General features: G+C 52.0%; 2 protein-coding genes across 2 annotated transcripts; both read left to right on the top strand.

Moving 5' to 3' along the window:
• Nucleotides 1-1426: 1426 nt before the first annotated feature.
• Nucleotides 1427-8237, top strand: Armc5 (armadillo repeat containing 5). The gene is made up of 6 exons (XM_047534219.1): nucleotides 1427-2110; nucleotides 3660-3767; nucleotides 3855-4641; nucleotides 5753-6252; nucleotides 6925-7057; nucleotides 7157-8237. Exons 1-6 carry the CDS (start codon nucleotides 1639-1641, stop codon nucleotides 7974-7976), a joined length of 2820 nt encoding a protein of 939 aa, XP_047390175.1. The 5' UTR covers nucleotides 1427-1638; the 3' UTR covers nucleotides 7977-8237.
• Nucleotides 8238-9757: 1520 nt separating this feature from the next.
• On the top strand, nucleotides 9758-15431 carry Tgfb1i1 (transforming growth factor beta 1 induced transcript 1). The gene is made up of 11 exons (XM_047534264.1): nucleotides 9758-10063; nucleotides 11325-11440; nucleotides 11567-11619; nucleotides 11728-11870; nucleotides 12035-12122; nucleotides 12237-12342; nucleotides 12453-12647; nucleotides 13601-13774; nucleotides 14022-14103; nucleotides 14401-14549; nucleotides 14753-15431. Exons 1-11 carry the CDS (start codon nucleotides 9946-9948, stop codon nucleotides 15017-15019), a joined length of 1491 nt encoding a protein of 496 aa, XP_047390220.1. The 5' UTR covers nucleotides 9758-9945; the 3' UTR covers nucleotides 15020-15431.
• The last annotated feature ends 2193 nt before the right edge of the window (nucleotides 15432-17624 follow it).

Raw genomic sequence — 17624 nt, 5'->3', positions numbered from 1 at the left:
TGGAATCTTCACCACAGCCTTGTGAGGTAGCCCTCAGCATCCATTTTACAGATAAGAAACTAAGGCCCCAAAGAGGTACAGGTCACAGTTGGGAAGAGGCAAACAGACACTCTGTGCTAGAAGCTGAAAATGGATCACTTCATATTCCTTCCCTCCAGCCTCTACACTCTGGGTATAGAACTAGATGCAGCGAGCCTGATAAAAGTTGCCAAATTTGAGGGCAGGGGACCAGAAGCCTGGGAATGATAGGACTGTCCTACAGGAGAGGGTATTAGGTCCTTTCAACAGATAACTTCCTTCTCAACCTCAAAAGAGCTACTGGGTGCCTACCTAGTCCAGAAACATAGGTAGGTAGCTATGGGAAAGAAAGGGGCTCACAGCTTGGACTCTGCTCTGAGCAGAGTACAATAGTGCTTTGAGAAGCCCACCCCTGGCTCCTGCATACACTAAGTTTTACTGGCAGAAAGCCATTTGTGTGGGCAACCCTCCTCAGTGTCATATAAAAGGGATGCTTAAGCAGATCTGAGCCACATCGGAAGCTTTTACCACACTCTAGATGTAAGGCTCTAGATGTGTGTAAGCTGTAAGGCTTGACACCCTGTAGCTGCTTTGATGATGAATGAAGTCAGGGAGGCAGGCTGAGGTCAGTCCACAATTTTGGCACTTTAAGATTTTGAGATTGCAGGACAGGTGGTCTTGGCAGGGGCTTCTTCCTCCCCAGCGCCGAGACTGACCTACATAAGTACTGCAGGCACAGCAGCATTTCCTGGGCGGCCGGCTGCCCTGGCCACACCAGAAAGAGCTGTTCAGGCTGCAGAACCTCGCAATCGGGGGACTCCCCGGAATCCTCATGTTTCATTCCCCTGTAGCTCCACCACGTCCGGATTATCCCTAGCCGCCAATTCCATCGCGAGTGAAGAGTTTCCTAGATGCCAGCTATTCGGCTCACAGGCAAATTCGGAGCAAGGGCAAGTAAGATCTACGGGTCCAGCACCAAAAACAGAAAGGTCCACAAGCCTGTGCTCTAGGAAAAGGCAGCGAACGTTCTCGGTAGGTTTAACTCATTCACCTGGTCGAGCGAGAGCGTTCCACCTACAGCTGCTGTCAGGACCGTCACCCTGTCGCCCGGCTCGGGGTTCTAAGTGTCCATCAGCCCGGACTTCGGGTCCGCACCACCGCTTGGGGATAGCCAAACGAGGTTGAAGGAAGAAAGGCGGTCGCTGCCAAGGATATACCGGAAGCAGAGTAACCAAGTCATTCAAAGCAACGCAGCACAAAGACTCCATAGTTGGACGTCTAGGTTCTCTGAAGCACCAACACACTTCAGGCCTTGGGAAGAATGTTTCCCTTCCATCTTAAATGAGGCATGTTAAGCTTGGTGCCGACTACGTATCCCAGCATGCACCTCACGCACTTCTTAGACTTGCATAACATAACTACCCTTCCCACGAACCTTCTGCGACTGTGCAAAACCAGAGTTCCGGAACAGAGAACTACGATTTCCGACTCGCATGATAACTGCGGCGGCGCTATTCAAGAAGCGTCAGCAAGAAGCAGCCTGGCCACGCCCCTCTCTTCCAGTTCCGCTGTTTCAGATAAGCGGCGAGAAGCGGGGCGGAGCCTTAGGCCCGAGCCAAGATGGCGGCTGCGAAACCAACCCTCACGGACTCGCTCTCGTTTTGCCTCGCGCAGCTCACGGCGGCAGCAGGGGAGGGTCCGGGTGGGGGAAAGGACCCAGCTAGCAACGAGACACCCCTGGGCCGCGCGCTCTTAGCTCTCCGCACGCGCCACATCAAGGCAGCGGGGGGAATCGAGCGCTTCCGGGCACGCGGCGGGCTCCGCCCCCTTCTCGCGCTGCTACGGAGAGCGGCTGCAGCGGACCCCGCCCCGTCCCAGGCAGGTTCTGGCTCCGCCCCCTCGGTTGCGTCAGCTGCTTCAGGTCCCTCTCCATCCTCTGACTCCACCCACTCTGCTGGGTCGCCGTCGACGCCTTCGCCGCCAGTGCGCCTGCGCAAGACGCTGGATTTGGCGCTCAGCATCCTAGCCAACTGCTGTACGGAAGGGGCGTGCCGGGCTGAAGTGCGCAGGCTCGGAGGCATTCTTCCTTTGGGTAAGTGCTCCGCCCCCATTTCCTAGGATGATTTCACTCACATTTCCCTCCTTGTCTAGTCCTAGGCAGTCTTGAGTATTTTATGTGAAAGCTTGGAATAACGTGTTTAATGACGGCGCCGCCCATGTGTCTCTCAAGACGTCACTACTCTCATGACGTCACTGCTCTTTTTGTAGGTTATACCTGAGCTGTCCCAGACCAGATAATTACAACCATTATCTAGGTGTTGGCACCTCTCCCGCATCTGGGCAGTTGGAGACCAAAAGGTTATTTAATGGCATTTCAAATAATTCTTGTCCTCCATTTATGAGATTAATAGTAGCAGTTTGTGTCCGGCCCTGCACAATGAACGGAAGCCCCACTTGGATGAGTTGCAGGCAAAAAGGCAAAGTTCAGAAAGTGGTGCGGTTAGCTATACCAGTAAAGACACCTCCAAAGCTAGGATTCCTTGTAAAATGGGATAACAATAATTGGAGTGTGGAGAAAACTTAATGAAAACTAGAATGCACAGACTGTATGCATAGACTGGGTACTTTGAGTAATTAAAAATTCATACAGTAAAAAGAAATGCCAACAAAAGCTTTTCCGTTTACCAGCTAAATTGGCGCCTCCTAGTGGCAAGGATGCAAACGCAATATACACGTCAACGCCTGTCCCTCTGAAATTATTCGTTTTGATGAAAGCTCAATTTTTTGGATAAAGGGAAGCATTAATATATTTAAAACTTGCATGAAACACATATGGACTATAATGAGTTTGATAAGAAGTCTGGCAGATTAATAACCCATCAGTAAGCTATGGATTTTGTTATCACCCCCATCATTCAGTAGCTGTTTTGCATTTTTAAATATCCACTGGGCACGGTGGTGCACACCTGTAATCTCAGTGACTTGGGAGACTAGGATCATGAGTTCAAAGCCACCCTAAGCAATGGCGAGGTGCCAAGCAACTCAGTGAGACCCTGTCTCTAAATAAAATACAAAATAGGGCAGGGGATGTGACTCAGTGGTTGAGTGCCCCTGAGTTCAATCCCCAGTATTCCCCCCAAAAAAACCAAATCTCTGGAATTCATCCACTCCTGTGTTTCCACCATATGATCAGAGACTGCTTGTTCTCAGCAGTTCAGGTAGCTTATTTAGTTCAAACCACTGTCCATTCTTACCTGGCCTGTAGTAATAGCCTCTTTGTCCCTCTCTTGCTCTATTCCTTTCTCTTGTACTACATACCTCACTTGGTTGCCAGATTGTATTGTATTGCTTCCCTTCTAAAAATCCTGTGTGTCTCCCAGTGCCTTTGTCAGTCCTGACCTCTTGACCTGGCATTTGAGGCCTTGGTATTACCTCCGACTCTTGCAAAGGCTGCTTCTAAGCCCAAAATACCTTGTAATATCCCCATCCATCATCCTTCTAGCAAAACTTACCTATTTAGTCCTCTAGACCTAGCTCATGTGTTAACTTCTTTCAAAGATCTTCCCTGACTCTCCCAAGCCCCCAAGCCATATTCTGGAGATGACTGATGAGAGAAATAAGAGGCTAAACTCTCTTTGCAGTGACCATTCTTCAGTGTGTAAAGACAGACAGCATCCAGAACCGAACAGCCCGTGCTCTGGGAAACTTAGCCATGGAACCTGAGAGCTGTGGGGATATCCACTCTGCTGGTGAGAAGGCGTGAGGATGGGGTTAACTGGGGTGGAAGAAGGACTTAGACACCTTTGTCACCCTTTGTCCTCCTCTTTCCTCTCTAGGTGCTGTTCCTTTGCTTGTTGAGAGCCTGACAGCTTGCCAGGACTCCCAGTGCCTGCAGAGCGTGGTGCGTGCCCTCCGCAACCTGGCAGACTCACCCCAGCACCGCCTGGCCTTGGCACAGCAGGGAGCAGTGCGCCCACTGGCTGAGCTCCTGGCTGCTGCCCCAGACCCAGCTCTGACCTCAGCCCTTGTCCGTGCCCTCCTGGAACTCAGCCGAGGCTGTTCCCGGGCCTGTGCTGAGCAGCTAAGTCTGGGTGGGGGACTAGGCCCACTTGTCAGCCTAACTTCTCACCCCAAACGGGCAGTACGTGAGGCAACCATCCTGATCCTTGCCAACCTGTGTGCCCAGGGCCTGGTACGGCCTGCACTAGGCAATGCTGGTGGTGTGGAGGTATTACTAGGTGAACTCCGGCGGCGTCGGGGCCCCAATGGAGCCAGCTCAGCTTCCCAGCAGCCCTTGGTGCGGGCTGTGTGCCTTCTGTGCCGGGAAGCTATCAACCGGGCCCGGCTACGGGATGCTGGTGGCTTAGAGCTGCTCATGGGCCTACTTCGGGACCCTCGTGCCAGTGCCTGGCATCCACGTGTTGTAGCTGCTCTTGTGGGCTTTCTTTATGATACTGGGGCTCTGGGAAGGCTACAGGCTCTGGGACTTGTACCTCTCCTGGCTGGGCAGCTGTGTGGAGAGGCTGGTGATGAGGAAGAGGAGGGAAGAGAAGCTGCTTCTTGGGACTTCCCTGAGGAACGGACCCCTGAGCGGGCTGAGGCTGGAAGCTTCCGAAGCCTCAGGTGAGTCCTCGATCCAGGGCCTAGAAGGGTGGGCAGTGCATTTTGGGATGGGGATTTGTCTGCTCTGGCTCTCTTTACACCTCCACCCTCTGTTTTGTTTCAGTAAGTTTTTTTTTTGTTTGTTTGTTTTTGTCTCTTCTGATTTTTTGCTGTTCCCTGACACAACCACTTTCCAGTCCCATTAAACACAGCTTCTATTCCTTGAATCTGCCTTTTGACATTGGTTCTATCTCATCACCTTGAACTTTGGTCCCCCAATAAGTTCATTGGGAGGTAGTATGTACACTGGTTATTTGTAGTGGTATGTTCTAGAACATAAGTTCTTATTCTGTCACCATCACTTATAAACTGAGATATCAGGGGAAAGCTAATTAACTTCTCTGAGTCTCTGATTCTCTGTGCATACAATGGAGGATAACAACATACCCCACAGGTTGTTGTAAAGGTTAAATGAGGGTACTTTTTCCCCTTACCTGGCATGAAGCAATGTTCAGAAATTGTCAGCCTTGGGAATTCTGTGACTTCATCTCTTCTTCATTGTCCATGGTGCCTGTTGCACTCTTATAACTGTTCTCCTGCTTATTTTTTAACATGACAGGAAGGTGTTATCTGAGGGCCTCTTTGGTTGCTGTTCTGTCTGCCTCGAACACTTCTCCTGCATGCCTTCATCTCTCATCACCTTTAAGTCTTTGTGCAGCTCTTGCCACCTTAGTGGGGTATTCATCACCACTCTATTTTACATTTCAACTTTTGCCTGCCCTGAATCTTTCAATACCCTTTTCTTTTTCACTTTACACCACACTAACTTGACACCACATACCATATGGTTTATTTAGGTTGTCTGTTTGCCTTCAATAGAACATAAATTCCAGGAAGGCAGGAACCTTGTTTTATTCAGTGCTTCTCCCCAGCACCTAAAATGCATTTGGCACATGGTTAATGTCAGTAATTCCCAAATGAGGAATTTCCTGCTCCTACTTCTGTTTTTCCACATCCCCCTTTATACACCCTCCTCTTCCCTACTGGTTTCACCTCCTTTTCACAGTTCTTTTGACTCTACTTCCTTGCCTTAGCTGTGGGTTCAGTCTTCTTTTCTTTCTGCCCTCTGCAGGTCATGGCTGATCTCTGAGGGCTATGCTGCAGGCCCTGGAGACATTTCTCCAGACTGGTCTCCTGAGCGTTGTCCATTGCCAGAGCCAGCGGAGCCAGTCAGTCCCACCCCTGGCCAGACCTCGCTACAGACACCACGTACACTGCGCACACAGGGTCGCAGCCCTGCTGCTTCTGCTGCAGAGGAGCCTTGGGGACGTGAGGGGCCAGCACTACTGCTGTTGTCACGCTTCTCTCAGGCTCCTGATCCAAGTGGTGCGCTTGTGACCGGTCCGGCACTGTGTGGCTTGCTGGCCTATGTGACTGGTGCACCAGGCCCACCAAGCCCACGTGCACTACGCATCCTGGCACGTCTCACCTGCAACCCTGCCTGTCTTGAGGCCTTCGTGCGCAGCTATGGTGCAGCACTGCTGCGAGCTTGGCTAGTGCTTGGTGTTGCGCCAGACGATTGGCCTGCACCACGTGCCCGGCCTGCACTCCGAAGCCAGCACCGGGAACTGGGTATGACTTCTGTCTTTCTGCTTACATGAGTGGCCCCATCTTCCTTCTGTGCCTTCTGTGGGTCCAGAACCTTGACTTACTGTGCCCTCTCACTGTCCTCTCCAGCCCACCATCCAAGCAACCCTAGGCACCAGGTGTTGGGGGTGTTGAAGGAGCAGGAGGTCTTGGGACTCTACCTTCTGCTCCATAGCTCCAGCATGTAGAGAGAGTTCTGTTCTATTATCTATCTTAAATCTTGGAGCCCAAATAACCTGACACCAGGTTTGGCTTCCAACAGCCTAGAATCTTGCCTGTCTGCATTTCTTTACCCACTCTAGATCCTGCATTGTCCTGACTACTTCAACCCTGGGCACACTGACTTGTAAACCCAGGCTTAGATACCACGTCCCCCCCAAGACCCCACCACTACTTCCAGTACTGCCAGCATACTTCTGTACCCGTATGGTAGATTGTTTTAGTCCTTGAGGGCCAAGAATCACACCCTGTTCTTGCCCTTGTTTTCTAATTCCTAGTGTCTTAACCCTATCTCTCCAGGCCTCCTCTTCTGTGCCTTGATTTCTTTCCTGAATTTTACCCTCCTTCCTTTCAAGAGCTCAGAGTCCCTCTCTTGTCCATTCCACTCCAGTCTTTGACATCAACTCCTGATCTGACCTGGTCTTCTGGTCCCTGCAGGTGAGATGCTGCTTCAAAACCTGACAGTACAGGCTGAATCACCCTTTGGAGTTGGTGCCCTCACTCACCTGCTGCTGTCTGGGAGCTCTGAGGAACGTGTAGCCTGTGCACTGACACTGCCATTCATCTGTCGGTGAGGGGGATGTGGGTGTCTTGCAGGGGTTGGCGGGGAAGGTTGCTATTCCCAGTTCCACCTTGTCCACCTTCTGAAAGACCCTCTTTTTCCCTGTAGGAAGCCCTCTCTGTGGCGCCGGCTACTTCTGGACCAGGGTGGCCTCCGTCTCCTCCTCACAGCACTTACTCGGCCAGCTCCACATCCACTCTTCCTCTTCTTTGCTGCGGACTCCCTTTCCTGTCTCCAGGGCCTGGTGTCTCCCACTGTGAGCCCAGCCTTTCCACCTGCAGTTCCCTTGGATCTAGATCCACCTTCCCCTTGCCTCTATGAACCTATGCTGGGCCCAGCCCCAGTCCCAGCTCCTGACTTGCACTTCCTACTGGACTCAGGCCTACAGCTCCCTGCTCAGAGAGCTGCCTCAGCTATGGCCTCCCCTTTCTTCCGGGCTCTGCTATCTGGCAGCTTTGCTGAAGCCCAAATGAACCTGGTGCCACTGCGAGGGCTGTCACCAAGTGCAGCCTGGCCTATCCTGCATCACTTGCATGGCTGCCGGGGCTGCGGGGCTGCCCTGGGACCTGTGCCCCCACCAGGCCAGCCCCTGCTGGGCTCAGAGGCTGAGGAGGCACTGGAGGCTGCTGGCAGATTCTTGCTGCCTGGGCTGGAGGAGGAACTGGAAGAGGCTGTGGGCCGTATCCATCTGGGTCCCCAGGGTGGCCCAGAATCAGTGGGTGAGGTATTCCGCCTGGGCCGGCCCCGGCTGGCTGCCCACTGTGCACGTTGGACACTGGGGCCAGGGCAGTGCCCAAGAAAGCGGGCCCTGGCCCTTGTGGGGCTTGTGGAGGCAGCAGGTGAGGAAGCAGGGCTCTTGACTGAGGCCTTACTAGCTGTGGTGATGGGGATTGAGTCAGATGGCAAGAGACCCAGCCTAGACTGTTGATGTCTCTTGGGAGAGAACCCAAAGATGAATTGGCTGTGCAGGAGGCCTCCCTCAGAGTGTCATGAGAGGAGCCTGAGCAGAGTTATCATCGAGGACTGAAGAGAGGATGGAGCTGGGCCTCAGGATGGTCTGAAGATTGCGGAGTGAGAAGTCAAGGCCAGGGTCTGGGCATGGGGCCCAGAAGAAGGAGAACAGCCCAGGGCCTGAGGCACCTGACTTGGCCCAGCCCTATGGAGTTGAGATTAAAATTTTCCAATTGGATATCATTATTGTCTGTTGTTTCTGCTTACTCTCCTGTGGGAGTCCTCCCACCCCTTCACGCACCAAGCATGGTCTTGTCCAGATCTCTGTGTCTTGACACAGGCCACCCTTGGCATGTAGGAGTTTAATAAATAACTTTCTGGTGGTTCCTGGAGCCCTGGAATGGGGTGGAGTTGCCAGGTTCCTCCCTGGGATGTGGTTTTGGGCCCCAGGGGAAGGGCCTCATTGCTTAGACAGAACCAACCACCTGGACACATAACTTGGTCAGTGCTGAGAATGCTGTGAAATAGGGGATATGTGTCTAATGCCTTGGCATCACTTTATTCTGTCAGGCGCTTAGTCTTGGAGTCCATTTTTGTCTCCTGGGCCAAGTTTCTTAACAGTGTCTGACTGAGGGAAGGCCTTCTGTGTTCTGGGTGTCTCTGCACTATTGTAATCATGTCCAGAGAGCCACAGCCCTGTACTGGTATACAGGTGAGGAAAGGGCTCACATTGCTTTGGTCTCCAAGGCAGTGTCTCTATCATCTTCCAGATCCTTGACCACTTGGGCGACAGCCTGACTCTGAGGAGAACTTTGAATTGGGCCTGCCAGGGTTTGCCTTGGGGAAGCTAAGGTTGGCGCAGCTGTTGCTGGGCCTCTTTGGGTGTTGATCTAGGTCTCTGGTTCTCAGGCTGTGCAGAGAACTTTTTAAAAAATAATGATGCCTGGGTTCTTTCTGAAGGAATTTGGGGGGCTGCTCTGGGCTACCCTGGGCATCAGTACTTTTTTTTTTTTTTTTTTTTGGAGGTGCTGGGGAATTGAACCCCTGTCCTTGCGCATGCTAGGCAAGTGGGCATCAGTACTTTTAAAAAAGCTTCCCACGTTCTGACTTGCTCCTGGGTTAAGACCCACTGTTCAGTTCTTGGGTCCACCAGAGTGACTGCTGGACAGCTGTCCATGTCCATCTCTGGAGTGTCACTTTTCTACCTTGGGTTCTCAGGTTGTCAGTCAAGGGAAAGTTTTTTGTTAGTTTGGGGCTGAAGTCTTGCTTTCTTTCAGAATCTTGGGAAGGGGCTGCTTTGAAACAGGCCTGGGGCATCTCAGGGTTGGGGAAGGACTTAGTCTTATGGGCTGGCTGAGAATGCTGAATCTTAATGGGATTTGGGCATGGGTTTCAGTTTCCCTGTTCTGTGTATATATCACTTCCAGGTTTCTACCTTACAGCCTAGTTAGGTTCACTGTCTTCTGTCTCTGAGAGATTTCTTTATGTCTAGTAATGCATGCCTCTGGGAGTCTCTTGTGTATTTGTCTATCAGGGTCTCCATGGGAAGGTCTCTGAACCTGGGATCTGACAGATCCTTAGAACAGCACTCCAATCCCCAATTCAAAAATTGTCAGCTGACAAGTCTCTCAGGAATGCCCTGGGTGGAGGGGCCTCTGTCTAGGACTTACTGTGCTGGCTTTGGGGGAGGGTAGTCTGTGTTTATGAGTTTCATTAGGCAGGGGCTTAAGAGCCTGGTCTGGAAGAGCCACTTCAGACTCTAGCTTTGGCCGCCTTGGGCTCCGTTCAGTTTAGGCCAGTGCTGGGGTGTGGCCGTCTCCGCGGCAGGCCAGTGGGCTGGGCTTGGGTGGACCCTGGTGCTCCTTTTCGTCCATGCCCCCACCCCGGGTTCCCCGGTTCATCGTCACTCCCCCCATCCCCATCCCAACGGGTCCCAGTTTCCTTACATGGTCACGGCCCGGCTTCCAGCTCCCGGACGTCCCCCCGCCCCCCGCCCCCACCGGACACGGCCCCCGCCCTGCTCGCCCCGCGCCGCCCGCCCGCGCCCCGCCATGGAGGACCTGGGTGAGTGGGGCCCGGAACCCCGGGTCCCCAACTTCTCACCACTGCCTTGGAAACGCTTTCCCACCCTCGCACTCCGCACATCTCCCCATCCCTGTTTTCTCACTCCTGCTTCTTTCTCAGCCCGCTGGAGACTCCTTTCCGACTCCACTCCACGTCCCCCTTCCTGCCTCTCCCTTCCTGCCTTTCCTGGGCTGGCCGCTCCCTCCCTTTTCCTTCGCTCGGCTCCTTCAATCCTGGCTTTGGATGGACTGGGAGGTGCAGCGCCTTGATTCAGAGGCTCCGGGAAGTGAGGGGTTAAAAGGCCCTTAGGTCCGAGGATTGGGAAAATAGACATGAGAGGTGTATGACATCAATTTTGGAGATGAAAGCGGCCAGCGGGCCCGCCCCAGCATTTCGGGAAGGGAAGAGTTAAGTCTCCTAAGTATAGTAGAGGTCAAGTCTCTGGGACAGGATAGAGGATAATAAATGAGGACAGCCAAGATGCTACAGAAAAGTAAAGGTTTCCACTAAGGTGTTCAGAAAGGAAGAGTGAAGGGGCAGGGGCTTCTAGATTCTGGAAGGGAAAGGGTTCAAAGCACCTGGATCTGGTGTTGGATGTTTGGGGGCAAGAAGGACACAGGTATCTTGTCCTCTCTATTTGCTGAACTGGGCTGGAAGGCTGTGCCTTCCTTGTGAGAAGAGGTTCAGGCACCCTGCAGTAGAGGGTGCTCCTCAGTAAGGGTAACTGGTATTGGTACGGGGGAGAATAAGCCAATCAGAAAGCTGGTCCCAGCAAATTCACCAATGAGGAGTTTAGGGTGGGACTAAGTGGGGCTGGGAAGTTGGCCAGGCTGGGCGGGGCCTGTTTAGGTAGAAGGAAGAATTAGCGAGTATGGCAAAAAGAATCCAATCAGGAAGCTAGGTGCCAGGCATACAGCCAATTGAGCAATTTAAAGTGGATCCAAATTTGGCTTGAGTAAAGAACCAATTCTGATTGTATCGGGAAAGATATGGAGAGAAAATGAATCAGGTGGCTGGGTTTGTGCTGGACTATGGGTGAGCTAGTCCGGATGTCTGGTCATAAATACTCCTTGCTATCCTTCCACTTCTCTGTCTTGGTCTGCCCCCATGTTTATGTTTTTTGATCTCTACTCTTAATACTGGCTTCTGCCCTTTCCAAATAATGCCTACTTGGAACCCTTATCCGCTAATCTATTAAGGCTCTCTCTCTGCCTTTAACCTTAACCCCTTAATCTCTCATCCTGAGGGCCTCTCCCTGCAGATGCCCTGCTCTCTGACCTGGAGACCACCACCTCACACATGCCAAGGTCAGGGGCTCCAAAAGAGCGCCCCCCAGAGCCACTCACACCTCCCCCACCCTATGGCCACCAGCTGCAGGTGAGATAAGATATGGGAGGGTCTGGGGCAGCCTCTAGGGTCAGGGTTGGCCTGGCCTAGGAGAATTTGAGCCTGTGTGGGACAAATCATAGACCTGTATCCACACATGGTGTCTCTTCTCTGTAGACAGGGTCTGGGGAATCTTCAGGAGCCTCCGGGGAGAAGGACCACTTATACAGGTGAGGGACCTGGGAAATGGGGCACTGAGAAGGGAAAGTCACTGGAGGCTCAGGTTAGGAGGCTTGAATTACCCACCCCTAAAGTCAAGTTCCTACTCTGTTTCTCAGTACGGTATGCAAGCCTCGGTCCCCAAAGCCTGTGGCCCCTGGGGCCCCTCCATTCTCCTCTTCCAGTGGTGTTCTGGGCACTGGACTCTGTGAGTTGGACCGTTTGCTTCAGGAACTTAATGCCACCCAGTTCAACATCACAGGTACCAGGGTTACTGAGACAGACCTTGATGGGATGGGGGCAGGGCAGGGCAGAGACTAAGGGGCACAGACTTCCTAAAAGATCAGTTAAAGGGGCACAAACCTTTAAATGGGAGGGTGGGTTGAGCATGGCTCCATGCCCACTACTTATCTCTTATCTCTCCAGATGAAATAATGTCTCAGTTCCCATCTAGCAAGGTGACTGCAGGGGAACAGAAGGAGGAACAATCTGAAGACAAGAAAAGACCCAGCCCGTGAGTTTGGCATAGTTGGGAGGACTGGAGAGAGGTGATGGGTCTTGGATGTTTGAGTTATTAGAGGGAGCATTACTTTGGGAGGCTTTGAGATGACACCAAATGTTTTTGCAGTCCTCCCAGCCCATCCCCTGTCCTCCCAAAGCCTTCAGCCACCTCGGCCACTCTGGAGCTGGATAGACTGATGGCCTCACTCTCTGACTTCCGTGTCCAGAACCATGTGAGTCAGGCCAGGTGTGGGCTAGTGTGAACTTTGGCTCCTCAACCTATTTTAGACCCTTCCACATCTGCTGCCTTGTTGACTCAACTCTTATGTCCTCCCTACTGCAGCTTCCAGCCTCTGGACCAACCCAGCCACCAGTGGTGAGCTCCACTAATGAAGGTTCCCCATCCCCTCCAGAGCCAACTAGCAAGGGCAGCCTGGACACCATGCTGGGGCTGCTTCAGTCTGACCTCAGCCGCCGTGGTGTTCCCACCCAGGCCAAGGGTCTCTGTGGCTCCTGCAGTAAACCTATTGCTGGGCAAGTAAGTGGAATCCTGTGAGAGAGGAGAGAGATACCCACAGATCCATCTTTATTGAGAACCAGGGTCAGGGTTGTTCCCTTTTAATAAATAACACTGTAAAGGGAATATTATTTCTGGTTTCTGTTTTTCTAATTTTTTGATGCTGGGGATTGAATCCAGGCCCTTGAACATGCTAAGCATGCACTCTACCACTGTGCTACACTTTTAGCCCACTATTTATATTTTGTGGATGGGAAAACTGAATCTCTGACTCACACAGCAAATGGTAGAGAATTTCAGTCTAGTTACCATTATGGTCTTACTGTGCACCACACACTGTGCTAGCTCCTTCCAAATCCTCTCTCAGAAAGGATCACTGACTCCACCCAGCCACGCCCACAGATTTTCTTTTCCCCTTCAGAGTCTGTTCTGGTCTGGGAGCTCTGATTCTTGCCTTATGGAGTGAGCAGGTGTGGCTGACAACAGCTGTGCCCAGTGGTTGACCTAGAGTCTGCTGATAGATAATGTGCTTGACTCCTATCCCAGAATTGCCAATCTCAGCATGGGCCCTAGGCATATTCATCTTTATGGGTCTCTTCTGCTGTTAAAAAAAAATATGGCTGTGCTGTGTTGGTATAAAGATGAAAATATTGATATTATATATTGAATCATTTTCTTTTAGTTCATTTTTCATTCTTCTGATTGTAAAAGAAATTAAAACCTTTCCATGGACCCCTTAAAGTATCGTGGGCTCTATGCACTGTGCCTGGCATGCCTGTGGATAAGTCAAGCCTGGAGCAAAGTTGGAAGACCTGGGTTGAATTGCCATCACATTGCAGGACATTGAACATTAGATTTTTCATCCTGATCTTTCAGAGATGAGACTTGAAAAGTGTCTTGTAAAGTGCCCAGTGCTCACTGGGCATATGGCAGTCCTAGGGCCACCCAGACCCAGACCTCTCCCCCAATCTCAGGTGGTGACAGCCCTGGGCCGCGCCTGGCACCCAGAACACTTCGTTTGTGGTGGCTGTTCCACCACCCTGGGAGGCAGCAGTTTCTTCGAGAAGGATGGAGCTCCCTTCTGCCCAGAGTGCTACTTCGAGCGCTTCTCTCCACGATGTGGCTTCTGCAACCAACCCATCCGACATGTAAGCCCCGCCTGGCCCTTTAGATTGCATCACCCGGATTGGTTCCACCTGCCCACCTTCACCTCCTCAACTCCATCCCTCCCAAACCTCCATGGCGCCTTGGTCTTCGCTCTTTGATTCCCTAGTTCCTTGTTAGATCTTATGCCACTCAGCCTTGTTCCTCAGCCCAGTCACCAGGTTCCAGGCGGGTGCAGGAGGGAAAAAGGAACAGAGGGCCACGCTGAGTGTTCCCTTTCCTTCCCCGTAGAAGATGGTTACTGCCTTGGGAACTCATTGGCATCCTGAGCATTTCTGCTGCGTCAGCTGCGGGGAGCCCTTCGGAGATGAGGGTGAGAGCTCCACACCCTCCTTAAAAGCCGCAAGTTCACATTCTCTCCCTCCCTTCCCGGACTTCTAGGGACCATGAATTTTCTTCTGTTTTCTTCTGGGCTTACCCGCTCCCGTGGGTTCTCATCCCATCCCCTCCCCTCCCATCCCTTCCCGCTCTACTGTCGCACCAGACCCATCCCTCTCTCCCTACCGCTCACCCTCACTGCCCCTCTGTTACTGCTACAGTCTCAGATCTTTGTAGGTCTTCAGTCCTACCCGCACCATTTTCTTTCAATCCATTCAATTCTCGCTTCCAGGTTTCCACGAGCGTGAGGGCCGCCCCTATTGTCGCCGGGACTTCCTGCAGCTGTTCGCCCCGCGCTGCCAGGGCTGCCAAGGCCCCATTCTGGATAACTACATCTCGGCGCTCAGCGCGCTGTGGCACCCTGACTGCTTTGTCTGCAGGGTGCGCTGATGTGGGACCCGACTTTGCAGGGATGGGTCAGCGGGAGGCGGGACTAGGAGCTCAGGGCGGGGAGATTATTCAGTGCAGGTTCCCTCTGGAGGCGAGGCTTAGCAGGGGTCACGGGTGAGTTATTCAACTACTAACTAGTCATCTGGTTCGGGCTTTGGCCGCTGACTCATTCTTTCGCGGCCTCCCTTCCCCAGGAATGCTTCGCGCCCTTCTCAGGAGGCAGCTTTTTCGAGCACGAGGGCCGCCCGCTATGCGAAAATCATTTCCATGCAAGGCGCGGTTCGCTGTGCGCTACGTGTGGCCTTCCAGTGACCGGCCGCTGCGTCTCGGCCCTGGGCCGCCGCTTCCACCCGGATCACTTCACCTGCACCTTCTGCCTGCGCCCCCTCACCAAGGGCTCCTTCCAGGAGCGTGCCGGCAAGCCTTACTGCCAGCCCTGCTTCCTTAAGCTCTTCGGCTGATCATTCGCAGAGATCCTCGATCCGCGAGGCCGTGCCCCCGCCAAGAAAAAGAGCGAGTCCTCTAGACCCCAAGGTCTTGCTTTCTGAACTTAGGGCTGTCCCCAACTCCCGCTCTTTGTGGTCCCACCCACTGGAGAGAACCGCCCCTAAAGTACTTAACATTCTCGGTGGTCAAGTTCAGAAAAGACCCCACGCATCCTACACCCACACGCCCCAAAGTGGATCTTTGGCTGACAAGAGATCTCTCGTGAGTCCTTCACTCTATATCCACCCTCCAAGGAGACCCCTGACTGGAGGGAGCGTCCTTGCAATTCCGACCAATCAGAGGTCAGACCAGGACATCCCTGCTTCCCTCTCCCTCACAATTCTGTGCACTTTTTTCTACGTACATAAATACACATTCCACGCCTCATTGGTACTGTGTCTCTGCGCCGGAGAACCTTGCCATCGAAGTCCCCGCCCCTTGTGCGGGCTCTGTCGGGGGTTGGGCTCTAGGTCACAACCCTGTGGCCAGAGCAGGAACTACAGCCTCAGATCTCACGAGAGGTCACTTGTGTACTTCAAATTATCAGATGAGCCCCAGGCTGAAAAGGGCAGCCACCTGCGCAGGATTGTACCGATAGTGGCAGCACCAGGACAGAAGCCTGAGGCCCTGCTGAATTTTCCTGCCCTCATTCCTCCCTTACTCAGCTCCCTATATCCTTGAAATAAGGAAACTGTTGCTCTTTCTTTGGTTTCCAGATTTTATCCCCCCTTAAAGTAACCTCAGAGATTGTTCTCCTTCCATAAGTGCCAATTTATATCTACCGTTTGGGTTTGTACTGTTTGCCGCTTACTAGTACCGCCTCCCCCATATGTTGTACCTGCTGTAAGGTGTCATGTGAACATGGCTCCAGTTTGCCCCTTTGTTCTCCACTCAAATATCCATGTCGAGGCAGGGAAGTCAGCACATTCAGAGTCATTATTTACTTTCCCTGCTGGTTCATCAGTAACTCCATTAGGCTTTTCCCCACCCAGCCCTATGCTGGGTACACACAGATGAGTCATGCCTAGGCAGAGGTTCCCAGACTGGTAGAAAAGATGGATACTTAAGCAGAGGATAACACTTGGTATGGCCAGGGAAGTGACTGAGGAAAGCATTGGGGGCTGTTGGAGGTGGAAGGAGGCTTCTAAATCAGACCAGGAATCAAGGAGGGCTTCCCAGGGGAGGTGCTACTTGAGCTAAGTCACAGCAGAGAAGGGCGGGAACAGGGGTTTTCAGGTCTGGAGAAGTTCTGGCTACATGGGAGTCCCCAAATCCTAGGGACCTTTATGAGTCTTAGCACCTTCACCCCGGATCCTGCAGTTCCTTAGGGAGGGTGCCTAGAACCCTGGGCCTCTGGCAGATCTTCAGTTCTTTTCTCTTCCAAGGCTCCTCTTCCTGGTTCTTCCCATCTGCTCTTTCCCTACCACATAGCCTCCCTGGGGAATGCTGTCCATTCCCTAGTGTTAACTACCTCCCTCTTGTGCGGATGCCCAAATTGACCATCTCCTGTCTTGATTCATTAATCCACCAAATGTTTACTGAGTACTTGGCCAGACTCAGGGTGGGGGTGTGGGCATTGTGTAACCCAGCAGATATGCTCCTTTCCTTCAGGGAACTAAAATCTAGTAGGGAAGACAGATAACAAACAAGTACACAAGTGACAAGTGTGATGAGGGAATAGGACCTTCCCCCACTTTCCACCTCATGTCACCTCCCTAGTTTCTTCATAGCTTATAATTTGTGAATAAGTGTTTGTTACTTGTTTTTGTTTGTTTCTAAATCTGGAATGAAAGCTCCTGAGAGCAGGTAACCTATTTGTTTTGCTGACCATTGTCTCTCTGGTATCTAGAATGGTGTCTAGTATATGATAGGTGCTCAATAAGTGTTTGTTAATGAAGACAGGAACAGGGAAGAAAGGAAAGGAGGGAGAATGAAAAGGGAAAGATAGAGAACTAAGTTATAGGAGTTAGAAAGAGCCAGGGGGTTGGAGAAAACCTCTGTGAAATGTAATGTCTAAGTTGAGACTTGAAGGTTGAGAACAAGCCAGTCAGGCAAAGAACCTAAGAGCATTCACTCCAGGCAGAAGAGACAGCAAGTGCAAAGGCCAGGAGGTTGGAAAGAGCTTGGCATATTGGAAGAAAGGAAAGAAAGTCAGTATGTCTGGGTTAGAGAGAGCTTTGCCAAGAGTAGCAGGAGATGAGGTCCAAGAGAAAACAGATGTTATATCATGAAGGGCCTTGTAGACCATAGGTAGGGCAGATACCATTTTTAATGTTTAAGTGCCCATAAACCAAACATATCCTCTGAAACTTGCCCCTGTATTTCTCTCATGAACCCAAACTTGCCATTTTTTTTTAAACAGACACTGTGTGCCCTGTTTATATCCATCTAGCTCATCTCCAAAGTCAGATGCAGACAGTTCCCAGACACCAAGACTTCCCTTGCTTCCCAAGTTTCTTCACCAAGTGTACCCCTTGGAGGAGGTAGTGTGCTCCATATACTCTGCAGGCCTGAAGTGTGTGTGTGTGTGTGTGTGTGTGTGTGTGTGTGTGTGAATTTCTACAACTTTTACCCAGAGAC

This window comes from Sciurus carolinensis, chromosome 18, assembly GCF_902686445.1.
Source record: "Sciurus carolinensis chromosome 18, mSciCar1.2, whole genome shotgun sequence".
Lineage (NCBI taxonomy): Eukaryota > Metazoa > Chordata > Mammalia > Rodentia > Sciuridae > Sciurus > Sciurus carolinensis.
This window is presented reverse-complemented; position numbering and strand designations above follow the sequence as displayed.

Coding starts and splice junctions, on each gene's coding strand:
- Armc5 (XM_047534219.1), top strand. CDS start 1,639: ATGGCGGCTGCGAAACCAACCCTCACGGACTCGCTCTCGTTTTGCCTC. Junction 2,111..3,659: donor CGGAGGCATTCTTCCTTTGG/GTAAGTGCTCCG, acceptor CTCTCTTTGCAG/TGACCATTCTTCAGTGTGTA. Junction 3,768..3,854: donor TGGGGATATCCACTCTGCTG/GTGAGAAGGCGT, acceptor TTTCCTCTCTAG/GTGCTGTTCCTTTGCTTGTT.
- Tgfb1i1 (XM_047534264.1), top strand. CDS start 9,946: ATGGTCACGGCCCGGCTTCCAGCTCCCGGACGTCCCCCCGCCCCCCGC. Junction 11,871..12,034: donor CACCCAGTTCAACATCACAG/GTACCAGGGTTA, acceptor TTATCTCTCCAG/ATGAAATAATGTCTCAGTTC. Junction 12,343..12,452: donor ACTTCCGTGTCCAGAACCAT/GTGAGTCAGGCC, acceptor TCCCTACTGCAG/CTTCCAGCCTCTGGACCAAC.